Raw genomic sequence first — 15,764 nt, 5'->3', positions numbered from 1 at the left:
TTTTCTATTATTAAATATTTATTTAGTTAAACAAATTATTGGCAAAATCGAAGTATTTATATATTATTGCCGCAATATTATTAATGAACAATTAAAATTAATGTTAAATATCACTGAATTTAATTGGTCATGCATCACGTGATTGCAAATCATTTTGTTTGTTTTTGATCAACCTGAAAAAGCTTTACAATGATTTACGCCCAGCTTTAAAATAGACATCAGCTGATACATTACAAATCACTGATTGCCGTAAAATTACTAGAATTAGAAACGCCATTTATCAAGATACACTCAGGTGATCATCAAAGGTTATAACCTTACTATTTATGGACAACCATTAAAAAAAATAGTATACAGACCTCATTGAAAAAATTTCGCCATCTTTCTGTAATCCCATTGGTTCATAATTTTCCCAATCAGCTCGCTCGCGAGAGGCAGAATGTGACAAGAAAATATAAACCAGTAGGAAATAAAAAGAATATAAATAACTCAAAACTCAAAAGGACCTCGAGTTTGAAAAAATGATATTTTTTGTTTAAAATTTTATATTTTATATAAAGTTTCATTAATATTATTGCTTATTTGTTCATTAAAATCTACATCTATTGTAATAATTGGCAGATGACAAGATAAATGTGATAATTTGATGATATTGTTTAATTTTCAAATGTTTGCATAATTCTCAAAATAATATTGATCAATTTTTAAATAAGGTATTAATTTAACTACAAATTTAATTTTAAATTATTTTTAATGTAATATTTATTTTGATATAATATTTTTTTAGTGTAAACGAATTTCTTGCTAGTGATAGTACGGCAATGTGGTAATATATAATGCTCAAAATCAAGATACAAAATATTATTTTATGATTTTTGATATTATTTTAACTTGTACGGATTTCTAATTACGGTAATCTGTTTTCGAGAAAATATTAAATTTTGATATACATTATTTACGTAAAAATTTGAATTATAAATAAATCGGTTTCAAAATATACCATTAAATTATCGTGCCACAAAAATTTACACGCCTGATCAATATTATCGCCGTTTTCAAAATTATGTACACAAAAAAATTCACGCCAAAAAAAAAAAAATATTTCTTATATTCTGAGTTTATTTATATAGAAATAAAAAGATGTAAAATGAAGTAACCCATGAGTTTACTTATGTTGCTATTTCTTAATATTTTACTATAAATTAATAACTTCTCCGAAAACTGAATTTTTGGGGTTTCAACTTGAAATACTCATTTTTTCATGATATACCTCTTGCGTGCATCATTATGAAAACGCCGATAATATGCAATAATATGTAACAAAAAAAATCGGAAATTAAAATTTATTCTCAAAATACTCGGATTACTTTTTCTCCGACATTACTGATCCATCTAAAATCGGCAATGTCGTTACTATATTAAAAATTGGGATGAAGTTTAACGTTTTGCATGCAATTGACAATAAATACACAAACGCTAAATTGCGAAAACTTATTTATATTTTGTGAAAAAAATGACGATTTCATATATGTAAAAAAAAACCTAGGGAAATGTCTATTGTAAAAACGTTATTTACATTGTACGCGCTTTAGGTGTGGCTTTATTTTGTGTTTTTTTACATATTTGGTAAAACATCATTAAAACTATTTATGTTATAAAAATTCATATCAAATATACAGAAATCTTAACGGATTGACTAGAAATTACCGTTTTACTTACAGACTGATTAAATATAAAATACTTGCCGAACTCTGCACACCTTATCCAATGGCAATAATTAATTTATTGACAAAAAAAAAATCAATCGTATGCTTGCACAATAAATTTATTAAAAATATTTTTGACAAGACATCGAATTGAGATATTTCATATCAACAAACGCCTTTTGAAAAAAAGCTGGAAACAAAACTCACACTCTTCTCTTGAATATGTTATATTGTTTATTTATTAGATTGGTTTTTCTTTGTTAAATACGTATTTCTTTCTGACATCTACATGTTTTATGTACGGTGCGGCTGGGTAGTACAGACTATAATACAGCTTAACATGATTTTCATAGATTTTAATTTTTTGGATCCCTATAAAAAAAAAATCTGGAAAAAACTCTGATAATGATCATTATTCTAGTTTTCATTCCAAAGAAACTCAGTCACGTGATCATTTTCTGAAAAATTTCGAGATCTTAAATTTATGCCGATCTAATCGATCTAATTTGTACACAATGTACACAAACACAAATATAAACATATAAACATTTAAAACAAATTTAAACACTTCTATTTCGTCTTATTTTCACTATTTCTAATAATTGTTTTTCAATTTGCTAAGTTAAAGTCTACTGCGCCTTTAATATTTTCTATTTTTCTAATATTTCTAGTTTTCATTACTGAACGTTATCCATTAAAGTTTTCGTTTTCAGCCTTCATTTAATAGTATTGTAATACATCATCATGTCATATGATAAACATCATAAATGTAAAAAATGTGATGAATTATGCACATATATAAACTATAATTGGTGTAAACAATGCCAAATTAAAGATTTAAAGAGAAAATTTATAAATTGGACTAGTAGAGATAAAAAAATAGATAATTTTATTCGAGAAAAGCAATTGGAAATTAATAGCCCACAGAGTACAATACTTGAGTGGATACCATATGATCAATTTTCTGACATTAATAAAGTAAATAATGATAACTTGTCTACAGTATATTCAGCAAAATGGAAGAATGGACCATTATATTGGGACGAAAATATTAAAGAATACAAAAATTATCAAAATAATGAAATTACTTTGAAATTTTTACATAATTTACAAAATAATGAAGAATTTCTAAATGAGGTATAAAGTTTTCTATAAACTTAAATCATTTTTAATTTGAATATACAATAGTAACTTATTATTTTTACTTAACAGGTTAAAGTACATTCAATCAATTTTAAAATATATGGAATATCTCAATGTCCAAATACAAAAGATTATATTATAGTTTTACAAGATAGATATTATAATTGTATAAAATGTAATAAAGCTTATACAAATATTACTTATAAATGGTGTAAACAATGTCAAATAAATAATTTAAAAAAAGATTTTGCAAATTGGACTAGTGGAAATAAAAAAATAGATAATTTTATTCAAGAAAAACAATTGGAAATTGATAGCCCACAGAGTACAATACTTGAGTGGATACCATATAATCAATTTTCTGACATTAATGAAGTAAATAATGACGACTTGACTATAATATATTCAGCAAAATGGAAGAATGGTCCATTACATTGGGACGAAAATTGCAGAAAATACAAAAGGCATCAAGATAACAAAAATAATGAAGTTACTTTGAAATATTTACACAATTTACGAAATATTGAAGAATTTCTAAATGAGGTATAAAGTTTTCTATAAACTTAAATCATTTTTAATCTGAATATACAATAGTAACTTATTTATTTATATTTAACAGGTTAAAGTACATTCAATCAATTTTAGAATATATGGAATATCTCGATGTCCAAATATAAAAGATTATATTATAGTTTTACAAGATAAAAATTGTTATTGTATAAAATGTAATAAAGCTTATACAAATATTACTTGTAAATGGTGTAAACAATGTCAAACAAACAATTTAAAAAAAGATTTTATAAATTGGACTAGTGGAAGTGAAAAAATAGATAATTTTATTAAAGAAAAACAATTGCTACAGAGTACAATAATTGAGTGGATACCATATAATCAATTTTCTGACATTAATCAAGTAAATAATGATGACTTTTCTACAGTATATTCAGCAAAATTGAAGAATGGTCCAATATATGGGAATAAATATATTAAAAAAGATAATAATTATCAAAATAATGAAATTACTTTGAAATATTTACATAATTTACAAAATATTGAAGAATTTCTAAATGAGGTATAAAGTTTTCTATAGACTTAAATCATTTTAATTTGAATATACAATAATAACTTATTTATTTATACTTTACAGGTTAAAATACATTCAATCAATTTTAAAATATATGGAATATCTCAATTTCCAAATATAAAAGATTACATTATAGTTTTACAAGATAGATATTGTAATTGTATAAATTGTAATAAAGTTTATACAAATATTACTTATAAATGGTGTAAACAATGTCGAATAAATAATTTAAAAAAAGATTTTATAAATTGGACTAGTGGAGATAAAAAAATAGATACTTTTATACAAGAAAAACAATTGGAAATTGATAGCCCACAGAGTATAATACTTAAGTGGATACCATATGATCAATTTTCTGACATTAATGAAGTAAATAATGATAACTTGTCTACAGTATATTCAGCAAAATGGAAGAATGATCGTATTTTGGATGAAAATATTAAAGTATACAAAAGTTATCAAAATAATAAAATTACTTTGAAATATTTACATAATTTACAAAATAATGAAGAATTTCTAAATGAGGTATAAAGTTTTCTATAGACTTAAATCATATTTAATTTAAATATACAATAGTAACTTATTTATTTTTACTTAACAGGTTAAAGTACATTCAATCAATTTTAAAATATATGGAATATCCCAATTTCCGGATATAAAAGATTACATTATAGTTTTACAAGATAGATATTGTTATTGTATAAAATGTAATAAAGCTTATACAAATATTACTTGCAAATGGTGTAAACAATGTCAAACAAACAATTTAAAAAAAGATTTTATAAATTGGACTAGTGGAAGTGAAAAAATAGATAATTTTATTAAAGAAAAACAATTGGAAATTAATAGCCCACAGAGTATAATACTTAAGTGGATACCATATGATCAATTTTCTGACATTAATGAAGTAAATAATGATAACTTGTCTATAATATATTCAGCAAAATGGAAGAATGGACCAATATATTGGGATAAAAATATTAAAGAATACAAAAATTATCAAAATAACAAAAATAACGAAGTTACTTTGAAATATTTACGTAACTTACAAAATATTGAAGAATTTATAAATGAGGTATAAAATTTTCCTATAAGCTCAATTTATTTTTAATACAATAATAATTTTTTTATTATACTTAATAGGCTAAGATACATTCAATCAATCTTAAATTACATGGAATATCTCAGATTTTAAACACTAAAGATTATATTTTAGTTTTAATAGAAGATTTTATGTATGGAAATTACTGTTTAAAATGTAATAAAGGTTATACAGATATAATTGGCAAATGGTGCAGAAAATGTCAAATAAATAATTTTAGAAAAGATTTTGCAAATTGGACTAGTGGAAATGATAAAATAGATAATTTTATTCAAGAAAAACAATTGGAAATTAATAGCTCACAGAGTATAATATTTGAGTGGATACTATATGATCAATTTTCAGAAATTAATGAAATAGATAATAATGACTTTTCTATAGTATATTCAGCAAAACGGAAGAATAGTCCATTACATTGGGACGAAAATTGTAGAAAATACAAAAGGCATCAAGATAACAAAAATAATGAAGTTACTATGAAATATTTACATAATTTACAAAATTTTCAAAATATTGAAGAATTTCTAAATGAGGTATAAAGTTTTCTATAAACTTAAATCATTTTTAATTTGATCATACAATAACTTATTTATCTATACTTCATTTAATAGGTTAAAATGCATTCAAACAATTTTGATGTATATGGAATATCTCAAGATTCAGATACTAAAGATTATATTCTAGTTTTAATAGATTTTAATTATGGAAATTACTGTATAAAATGTAATAAAGGTTATACAGATGTAAAAAGTAAATGGTGCAGGCAATGTCAAATAAATAATTTAAAAAAAGATTTTATAAATTGGACTAGTGGAGATAAAAGAATAGATAATTTTATTCGAGAAAAACAATTGGAAATTGATAGCCCACAGAGTACAATACTTAAGTGGATACCATATGATCAATTTTCTGAAATTAATGAAGTAGATAATAATGATTCATTTACAGTATATTCAGCAATATGGAAGAATGGTCCATTAGATTGTGATAAGCATAGTAAAAAATACAAAAGGCATCAAGATAACAAAAATAATGAAGTTGCATTGAAATATTTACATAATTTACAAAATATTGAAGAATTTCTAAATGAGGTATAAAGTTTTCTATAAACTTAAATCATTTTTTAATCTGAATATATAATGGTAACTAACTTATTTATACTTAACAGGTTATACATTCAACTTCAACCAAATTTAATATATATGGAATATCTTCAATGCCAAATATAGATGATTTCATTATAGTTTTACAAGATAAAGGTTATTGTATAAAATGTAATGAAGCTTATACAAATATTACTTGTAAGTGGTGTAAACAATGTCAAACAAACAATTTAAGAAAAAATTTCATAAATTGGACTAGTGAAAATGAAAAAATAGATAATTTTATTAAAGAAAAACAATTGGAAATTAATGGCCCACAGAGTACAATACTTGAGTGGATACTATATGATCAATTTTCTGACATTAATGAAGTAAATAATGATGACCTGTCTATAGTATATTCAGCAAAATGGAAGAATGGTCCATTACATTGGGACGAAAATTGTAGAAAATACAAAAGGCATCAAGATAACAAAAATAATGAAGTTGCTTTGAAATATTTACACAATTTACAAAATATTGAAGAATTTCTAAATGAGGTATAAAGTTTTCTATAAACTTAAATCATTTTTAATTTGAATATACAATAATTTATTTATTTATATTTAATAGGTTAAAGTACATTCAACCAATTTTAAAGTATATGGAATATCTCAATTTCCAAATACTGAAGATTATATTTTAGTTTTAATAGATTTCAATAATGGAAATTACTGTATAAAATGTAATAAAGGTTATACAGATGTAAAAAGTCAATGGTGCAGACAATGTCAAATAAATAATTTAAAAAAAGATTTTGTAAATTGGACCAGTGGAGATGAAAAAATAGATAATTTTATTCAAGAAAAACAATTGAAAATTAATGACTCAAAGAGTATAATATCTGAGTGGATACCATATGATCAATTTTATGACATTAATGAAGTAGATAATAATGACGATTTTACAGTATATTCAGCAATGCAGAAGAATAGATTATATTGGGATAGGCATAGTAAAAAATACAAAAAATGTCATAACAGTGTTACTTTGAAATATTTACATAATTTACAAAATATTGAAGAATTTCTAAATAAGGTATAAAATTTTCCTATAAACTAAGTTTATTTTTAATGCAATAATAATTTTTCATTCTACTTAATAGGTTAAAGCTCATTCAATCAATCTTAAAATACATGGAATATCTCAAAATTCAGATACAAATGATTATATTATGATTTTAAATCAATTAGATTATCCTACAAAATGTTGTAGTAAATGTAATAACATATATTTACATAAAAATTCTAAATGGTGTAAATCATGTCAAATGGAAGATATAAAAAAAACTTTTATAAATTGGACCAGTGGAAATGAAATAATTGATAACTTTATTCAAGAAAAACAATCAGAAATTAATAACCCATCAGATACAATATTTGAGTGGATATTAAACAATCAATTTTTTAACATTAATAAAGTAAATAATAAAGATGATTTTTCTACAATATATTCAGCAAAATGGAAGAATGGTCCATTTCATTGGGACGAAAATTCTAGAATATACAAAAGGCATCAAGATATAAATGTCATTTTAAAATGTTTACAAAATACTGATGAACTTTTAAATGAGGTAAATTTCTTTATATCTTTATTTCTTGAATTATTTTATAATAATATTTCTAAATTTTAATAGGCCAGAAAATATTCAATAAATGAAGAGCAATCAAATAAGGATAATAATACTAATGTTACTATTAAAATATATGGAATATCTCAAAATCTTGATTCAAAGGATTATATTTTAATTTATAATGACAAATATTTAGAAAAATATTGTGAGAACTGTAATAACATGTATATTTATTATAAATGGTGTAAATTATGTCAATTAGAATATTTAAAAACCAGCAGTAATGGTAATGAAAAAATTGATAATTTCATTCAAGAAATGCAATTAAAAATTAGTAACCCATTTGATATTATATTTGAGTGGATATCATATGACCAGTTTAATGATATTAAAGAGATAGATAAAGGTGGTTTTGCTACAGTGTATTCAGCGATGTGGAAGTATGGTCCTTTATACTATAATAATAATGAAAAGAAATATATAAGAAACAATGATAAAAAAGTTGCCTTAAAATGCTTATATAATTCACAAAATATTACTAATGAATTTTTAAATGAGGTAAGAATTATTTATAATTTTTAATTTAAATCCTTTTTTAATATATAATATATATATAATGCTTTTTTTTTGTATTTGGTAGATCAAAGAATATTCAATAGATAAGCATGGTAGTAATATCCTTAAAATATATGGATTATCTCAAAATCCAATTACAAAAGAATATATAATAGTCCTTGAATATGCAGAAGGTGGAAATTTTAATAAATGGATGAATAATAATTTTAAAAATTTTTCTTGGTTCTCTAAAATAATTACATTACTTAATATCAGTAATGGCCTCAAAGAGATTCATCAAAAACGAATATTTCATCGTGATTTACATACAGGAAATATATTGTTTTTTACAAACAGTATAAGCAAGATCAACATTTTTGGTGATAATATATTTATATCAGATATGGGATTATGTGGCGAAGTTGATAATACAGATAAAACAAAGATTTATGGAGTTATGCCCTATGTTGCACCAGAAGTACTAAGAGGAATACCATATAGTCAATCAGCAGATATATACAGTTTTGGTATGATTATGTATTTTGCAGCAACTGGGAGACAACCTTTTACTAATTGTGCTCACGATAAGCTTCTAGCATTAGATATATGCAATGAAATTAGACCTGAAATTAATGAGCAAGAAGCACCAAAATGCTATATTGATTTAATGAAAAAGTGTTGGGATTCAGATCCAAAAAATAGACCAAATTCTACTATAATATATGAATCATTTTTACAATTTCACAAGGCGTATAAAGGGAATATTTTAATTGCAGTAATAAATGATGAAGAAATAGAAATAAAAAAACAATTTGAGGAAGTGGAATCATACAGAATAGTTAACCAATTATCAAATGAAAATGATCAATCAACTATTCATCCACAAGCAATTTATATATCCCGATTGCTTAATTCTTTTACCAAAGAACTTCCAAAATATAATGATAATAATTCTGAATGTTTATCCTGTGAGATAAAATAAATGATTTATTTACTAAGATACATTATTTTTAAAACAGATAAATATTATTCAATACTAATTTTAATTTCTTTCTAGGAACTATATAGCTTTGTTTTTAGTTAGTGTTTATTTTATTTTCCTTTTTTCTTATATGTAAATTTGTAAAGTTCAATAAAATATTAATAAAGATAAAGGCTACTATGCCATGTTTGCCTAAAAGTGTGACTTAAGCGATCATCTCCTGTTGGACTCTGCCCATTTTTTCCAAAGAAGATATGGATGAAAAGTATGATGACTTTTTGCCTTTTATGATAGTAAAAGGACTTTTAAAAGTTTTATGAAGTTATTACTGAGGTCTTTAGTTTCACCAAACTCCTTATGGCTTATATTGAGTTAGGACTGTTATCATGAGTCTTGGAGTTACCAACAATAATGTAAGATGGCAGCTCCATATGAACGTTTCCCTGGGCTTTCTGAAAGATTTAAAAGTAATCCGTCATAGTTCCTATGCCTTTAAAGTCTAACTGGCCAAGTGGTTCACAGGCTGGACCATTATTTCTTGGAAGAAGCTCATCGACCAACGTATTTCTTACCAGTTGATGTTTATTAATGGGGAGTTAGTTTTTTAATATAAGGAGACGGTGTTGAGATGCATATTTGGTGTTTTTTACTCAGGTTTTCTCATTGCACTTCAAGTTTTTCTGAGATTTATGTTTTTATTTTTTGCTTTTTATTTTTCTTGGTCACTTTTTTTGGTGTAACTTTATTTTCTTTGGAGGGTGGAAGGATACTGGAAAATTTGATTGTCATGGTGGCTTGGTGTTACATTTTCAAAATCAATGATCACTTGGGTAATAAGGGGGTGACAGGTTGGGTACCGCAGTTTTTGTAGTATGCCAATCAAAGTATCACATGTTGGACTATCATTGAATTGACTTATCTAGGTAGATCTCAGGCTGATGGACCGTTCAAAATAAGGTGGGTGTCCTCTGTTAGAAATTGTTCAAAATGAGGTGGGTGTCCCTGTTGGAATTGCACGACTAAAGCTCTGAACGGTTTAGTTCAGTTCCATTTTTCAGTTCTTTTCTAATTGGTCAGAATCCGTTTTGCGCAATAACTCACCATCCAGTGATCGTAGAAACCCAATCTATAGCTCGTTCATCAGCAAGTTTGAAAAGCGTTGATTCACACCAGTATACGCGTTGATCAACACCAGCTAGTTGTTCAACATGATTAACAATATTAATCAACACCCATATATTGGAGTATATCAGCGCATAATGTTAATATACGCGTCGTTCAACTCTAATTTATAGTGCAACACATTATGCATTGTTGTTCAACGCACTGTATATTAACGCATATATATGATTACATGTGTATATTTTAATTAAATTATATTTATTTATTTATTTTTACTCACCTTAGGAACCGAACCGGTTACCTCAACTTACAATATCATATCTCACGATCTAACCACTGTACTATTTAATTTAAGTATAATATACATTTATTAAAATTAGTATTTAAAAAAAAAATCATTTTGGCAATACTATAATGGCCGTACTCTATATCACATGTATCACGTGATACTGGATTACTGCTGCAGACTGCGGTATAGCAAAAAAAGAAATTAAGCTTTTTTTAGCAAAGCTTAATTTTTTTTTGCTTTTCTTCGTTCTCCCCTTCCCTTTCGTTTTCCCATTACCCCTTCGTTCTCCCCTTCGTTCTCCCCTTCCCTTTCATTTTCCCATTACCCTTTATTTCTCCCCTTTTCTTTCATTTCGTTCTTTTCCCTTTCGTTCTCCCCTTTCTCCCCTTTCCTTTATAAAAGTTTTATCCGTTATTTCTATAAAAACTCCGTAAAAATGAGCCTTCACGGATCCATTCACAGAAAATGTAATAAGTGGATAAATTCCGTAATATAAGGTCATTAATTCCAGAGATATGAGCCTTTTACGGAAAAAAGTTTGGTGAGTTTCGCAACGAAACGTTGCAAAACTATTTATTCATTTTTTAACGAAACGTTTTTTAACGTTTCGAAATATTTTTTTAAAAAATTCTTTTAATCGGAACGTTGGCTAACGTTCCGATTATTTTTTTTATTTCATTTTTAATCGGAACGTTGAAAAACATTCCGAAATATTATTTTTTTTTAAATTCTTTTAATCGGAACATTGGCTAACGTTCCGATTAATTTTTTTACTTCATTTTTAATCGGAACGTTGAAAAACGTTCTGAAATATTGTTTTTTAAAAAATTCTTTAATCGGAACGTTGGCTAACGTTCCGATTTTTCATTAAAAATATTTTCGAAACGTTTTTTAACGTTTCAAAATATTTGTTTTATTTTTTTTAATCGGAACGTTGTCTAACGTTCCGAAATATTTGTTTTTTCATTTTTTTTAATCGGAACGTTGGCTAACGTTGAGATCCCCCAATTCCCCCTGTCATCAATTTACAAGGTTGCCACATCGAACGGGCATTCTCATGGTCGAACGAACGAATGAGCGAACAAACAAACGAACGAACGAGCAATCAAACGAACAAACACGTGATCAAAACATAATTAACGAACAACAACATCAGCGAGCAATATACAACAACATTCTTGGTTCACAAAATAAATAGCGTTAGTAATATAAAGCATTGAACGGTATAAAATAAAATTAACTTCTCCGAATTTTCCTCAATTTATATCCACTTTCGATTTCAAACTGCGATAGCTCTCGCTACGAATTATTATCTTCCAAAGGTATATATTTAATTCATCTTAAATTTTCATTAATTAAAATTAATTAATCAAACATTAATTAAAGTTTAGGGCGAACCTATTACCTTTAATTAATATTAAACTTCATTAATAATTAAAAAATAAAACTTATATTTTATTGAGTTCTGTGGATGCGAACTATGGAATTACTTTGAATTCCGTTCTCTATATATACAATTTTTATGCTACTTTCTATTCTATCTATATACTATCTTTTATGTTCTTTACATATTATCTTTGAACTATCTTTCTAATATACTATCTATATTTTAAATACGCTATCTTTTAATATGCTATCTTATATATTATGCTATCTTATATATTATTTTATATATTATCTTTTCTATTATTCAAATATTACATCGTAAAGAAATAATTTATAACCCATCTTTTATGGCTGTGCTATCTTTTCTTTAAAATAATCTTTCAAATATTATGTCGTAAAGATATAATTCATCTTTTGTGGCTGTGTTATCTTTTTATATATGTTCTTTTTAATATGTTATCTTTTATATTCCATCTTTTTACTATCTTTTCATATTATCTTTTATATTATTTTGTGTTCTTTAATCTTTCCGACATTATTTTATATGTTCTTTTAATCCACTTTATGTGTTTTGCTTATAATCTATCTTTTGTGGCTTATAATTATTCTTTCTTATCGTTCTTGTTGTTAAAGATCGCCAAGCCGCAATTGATCGACTCTATTTATCCTATTGGTTCTTTGTCAATCATTTGATAAATATTACATCATGTAGATCATTACTCTTCTTAAATGTTTATCCTCTTCGGCTAATTATTTATCCATCCACACCAATCCACGATTAATTTGTTCGTTCTTAATACTTGATAATTACATTTGGCGGTGGTGTTTTATCATCTTCTCATGCTTGATATTCGGCCGTTTACATTATCCCCCTCTTCGCTATTTGTGACCTCACAAATAACTTTAAAAGAATCGAACTCGGGTCTCGTTCATAATAATTCTAATTGAATCGAACTCGGGTCTTATCGAATACCTCTTTTCCTTTAATTACTATTTTTGGTGTAAATCTCCCTCGATCATAAAATTTCTTTAACCATTCTCCATTTTTCCACCTCTTTAAATACTTTTCTCCAACTACTATTGTCATTCTTAACTTTTACTCGGCTGTATCTCTTAGTATCTTTGTACACGCCCTGATTTTCTTCAAACATTCTAACCATGTCCAAATATTCATCCTTCTTTAATGTTGGGTATGATGATTTTTCCATTTTCTCTGTTTCTCTTCCAATATAATTTTTCCAACATACGTCGCCATCTTTTTCTAAAAATATCACTATTGATTTATCTATTGTTTCTTTCAATCTGAATATTTCTTTTTCCATCTCATGATTTCCATGCGGAGTAATTAATCCTCTGTCAAAACTTTTCGTCTTTTGATAATAATATTCACAATATGGTGATTTGTCTAAAATTATTATATCTGTATCTTCGTCATATTCTAGCATTCTTCTATTTATTTGTTCCACTACTTCTTTTCTAAATTTCCATTCTGTATCCATCTTTGATTCGTGAAATTCATCTTTATCTTTTCTTCTTCTTCTATAAGTATTGAATCTTGCTTTTAATCCTTGTTTTTCCCATTCTTTAATTAAATTTTGTACTATACTTGTTTTTCCCAATCCATCTACCCCGTCAATTATTACTATTTCTGGTTGATCCTCTACTATCTTTAATAATCTACTTAGTGCGTCGGCGTTCGTATTTTCTTTTCCTGACCTATGTACTACTTTGAAATTATATTGCTGTAATTCCATTACCCATCTTATTTCGCATCTTTCGCACCAAGTTGTACTCTCATTTATTAATTGTCCATATGTTATATTCGCTCTACAATTTTTCACGTCTCCCTCAATGTCATAAGGTCGTATTTCATCAGTTAATCTTGGTCCATACTCTCTGGGTTTTGTTGGTCCTCCTGCTTCTCTCCATTTTCTTAGTCCTTCTGTTGGGTCATAATAATCTTGTCTTTTATTACTCCATTTCATTTTTCGTGGTCCTATCGGTTTATCCCAATTCTGTTCAGTTCGTTCAGGTATATAATTTGGTGTCGTTGTACCACTTGGTATTTCTCTATCATCCATTCTACTTCCTGCTCCTCTTAATTCTTCTTGTAAATTTCCTTCTTCATTATTATTTTTATATCCCGCTGTTGGATTCGTCCTTCTTGTTTGTCTTCTTATTTTTACTGCGTTATCTTTTGCATACAATTCACTATGATAATTTAATTCTCCATCTTCATAATCATCGTAATATCCTTGTGTATAATATACTCCATCGTATTGTGGTTCCTCATATCCATTTTCATTATAATCACACTTTTCTTGGTCATCATATTCACCTGTCATATTCACTCTTGCATTCCTTTTTGCTTTTTGATTTTTACTCGAGCCAATTTCGGGTCCTTTTATATCCTCTTCCACTTCATCTTCAAGATTCCATATTGTTAAATATTTCCTCATAATTTCATATGTTGTTATTATCTTTGCAGTTACTCCAAATTTTCTTGTTCTTTCAATTTCCGTTATTTCTACATCATATCCCATACTAGTCAATCTTAACAATTCTTCTTCAGTTGTTATCGTTCCAATATCTCCAAAAATCTTCTGTAATCTTTTTACCCGATTATCAATTTCATCGATATCCTCTTCTTCACAATCTTTGCATACGGTTCCTCCTAATCTAAACATATCATTCATCCATCTTATCATTTCTATTTTCAATCTTCTAAGCATTCTTTTATCTTTAAATAGATCGCTTCTTCCAATCTTTCGATTCCATCTTTCGGTTCTATATATTTACTTCGTCACATTTTACTATTAATTTTTGCTGCGCCTCGAAATTTCAAAAATTTTTCTAAGTCCACGATCTCCTCAGGCTGCGGAGGTTTTTTACTGCGCCATAAAATTTATCTTTTATCACCGATTTCCCTAATTTCACATGTCACATCTTTTCGTCACCGTGATTCATAGTTTCACTTATCACCTCTTTTTGTCACATCTTTTTGTCACCAAGATCCATAATTTCACATATCACAAACTTTACGAAAATTTTGGAGTTTTAAGGTTTGCGAATTTCCAATCTTTCTTATCGTCCACATAAATCCTCCTTACTATATATTCTATATTATATAAATTAATCTATAACACACAAAATGTCGTTCTTTTCAAATAAATGTCTTTCTTTTCAAATAAATGTTCCTTTTCAAATAAATATTCTTTTTCAAATAAATGTTCTTCTTTTAAATAAATGTCCTTCTTTTCGGATTTTACTCTATTATTAAATACTGCACGTAATATTCATTATACGGCTCGTTAATGTGTAAATATCCTTCTATTTTTTCTTCTTTTAACGGAACATTGTAATGAAAGCGTGAACTAGGACACTACACCAGGAACCCTCATCTGAAATGTAGCCTAGGACCTGTAACAATACAACATATCCGTCTTTTCCTCCTTCGTTGGCCGACTCGTCTCTTAACGGGTGAATCTAATCTTCCGAAATCCAGTTTCAAAAGTCATCAGCTATCCATAAAACTCATCTAAACCAACTTTCTTAAATTGGTGGACCTATACTGGGCTTATCTCTATCTTTTTCCCTTCGGTCAAAGCATGATAGTTTACAGGTTTGTCCCATTTTATCCATCCAATGTTTCTTGATAGTAGGTGTCTTTACAATCTTCA

At 26.6% G+C, this 15,764-nt stretch overlaps 1 protein-coding gene across 1 annotated transcript; it reads left to right on the top strand.

Annotated features, from left to right (window-relative positions):
* Positions 1-2,450: 2,450 nt before the first annotated feature.
* On the top strand, positions 2,451-9,287 carry OCT59_007953 (uncharacterized protein; the record flags this gene model as incomplete). The annotated part of the gene is made up of 18 exons (XM_066142137.1): positions 2,451-2,475; positions 2,710-2,843; positions 2,919-3,060; positions 3,259-3,392; positions 3,469-3,601; positions 3,788-3,921; positions 3,997-4,087; positions 4,328-4,458; positions 4,535-5,008; positions 5,077-5,200; positions 5,417-5,568; positions 5,647-6,126; positions 6,204-6,677; positions 6,751-7,215; positions 7,283-7,397; positions 7,635-7,750; positions 7,814-8,308; positions 8,391-9,287. The coding sequence occupies 18 exons, from the start codon at positions 2,451-2,453 to the stop codon at positions 9,285-9,287; spliced, it is 4,716 nt and encodes a 1,571-aa protein (XP_065999045.1).
* Between the last annotated feature and the right edge of the window lie 6,477 nt (positions 9,288-15,764).

The sequence above is a fragment of the Rhizophagus irregularis genome, chromosome 16 (genome assembly GCF_026210795.1).
Source record: "Rhizophagus irregularis chromosome 16, complete sequence".
In the NCBI taxonomy this organism is placed as follows: domain Eukaryota; kingdom Fungi; phylum Glomeromycota; class Glomeromycetes; order Glomerales; family Glomeraceae; genus Rhizophagus; species Rhizophagus irregularis.
The sequence above is the reverse complement of the archived record's forward strand: the minus strand, read 5'-3'. Positions and strand labels throughout refer to the sequence as shown.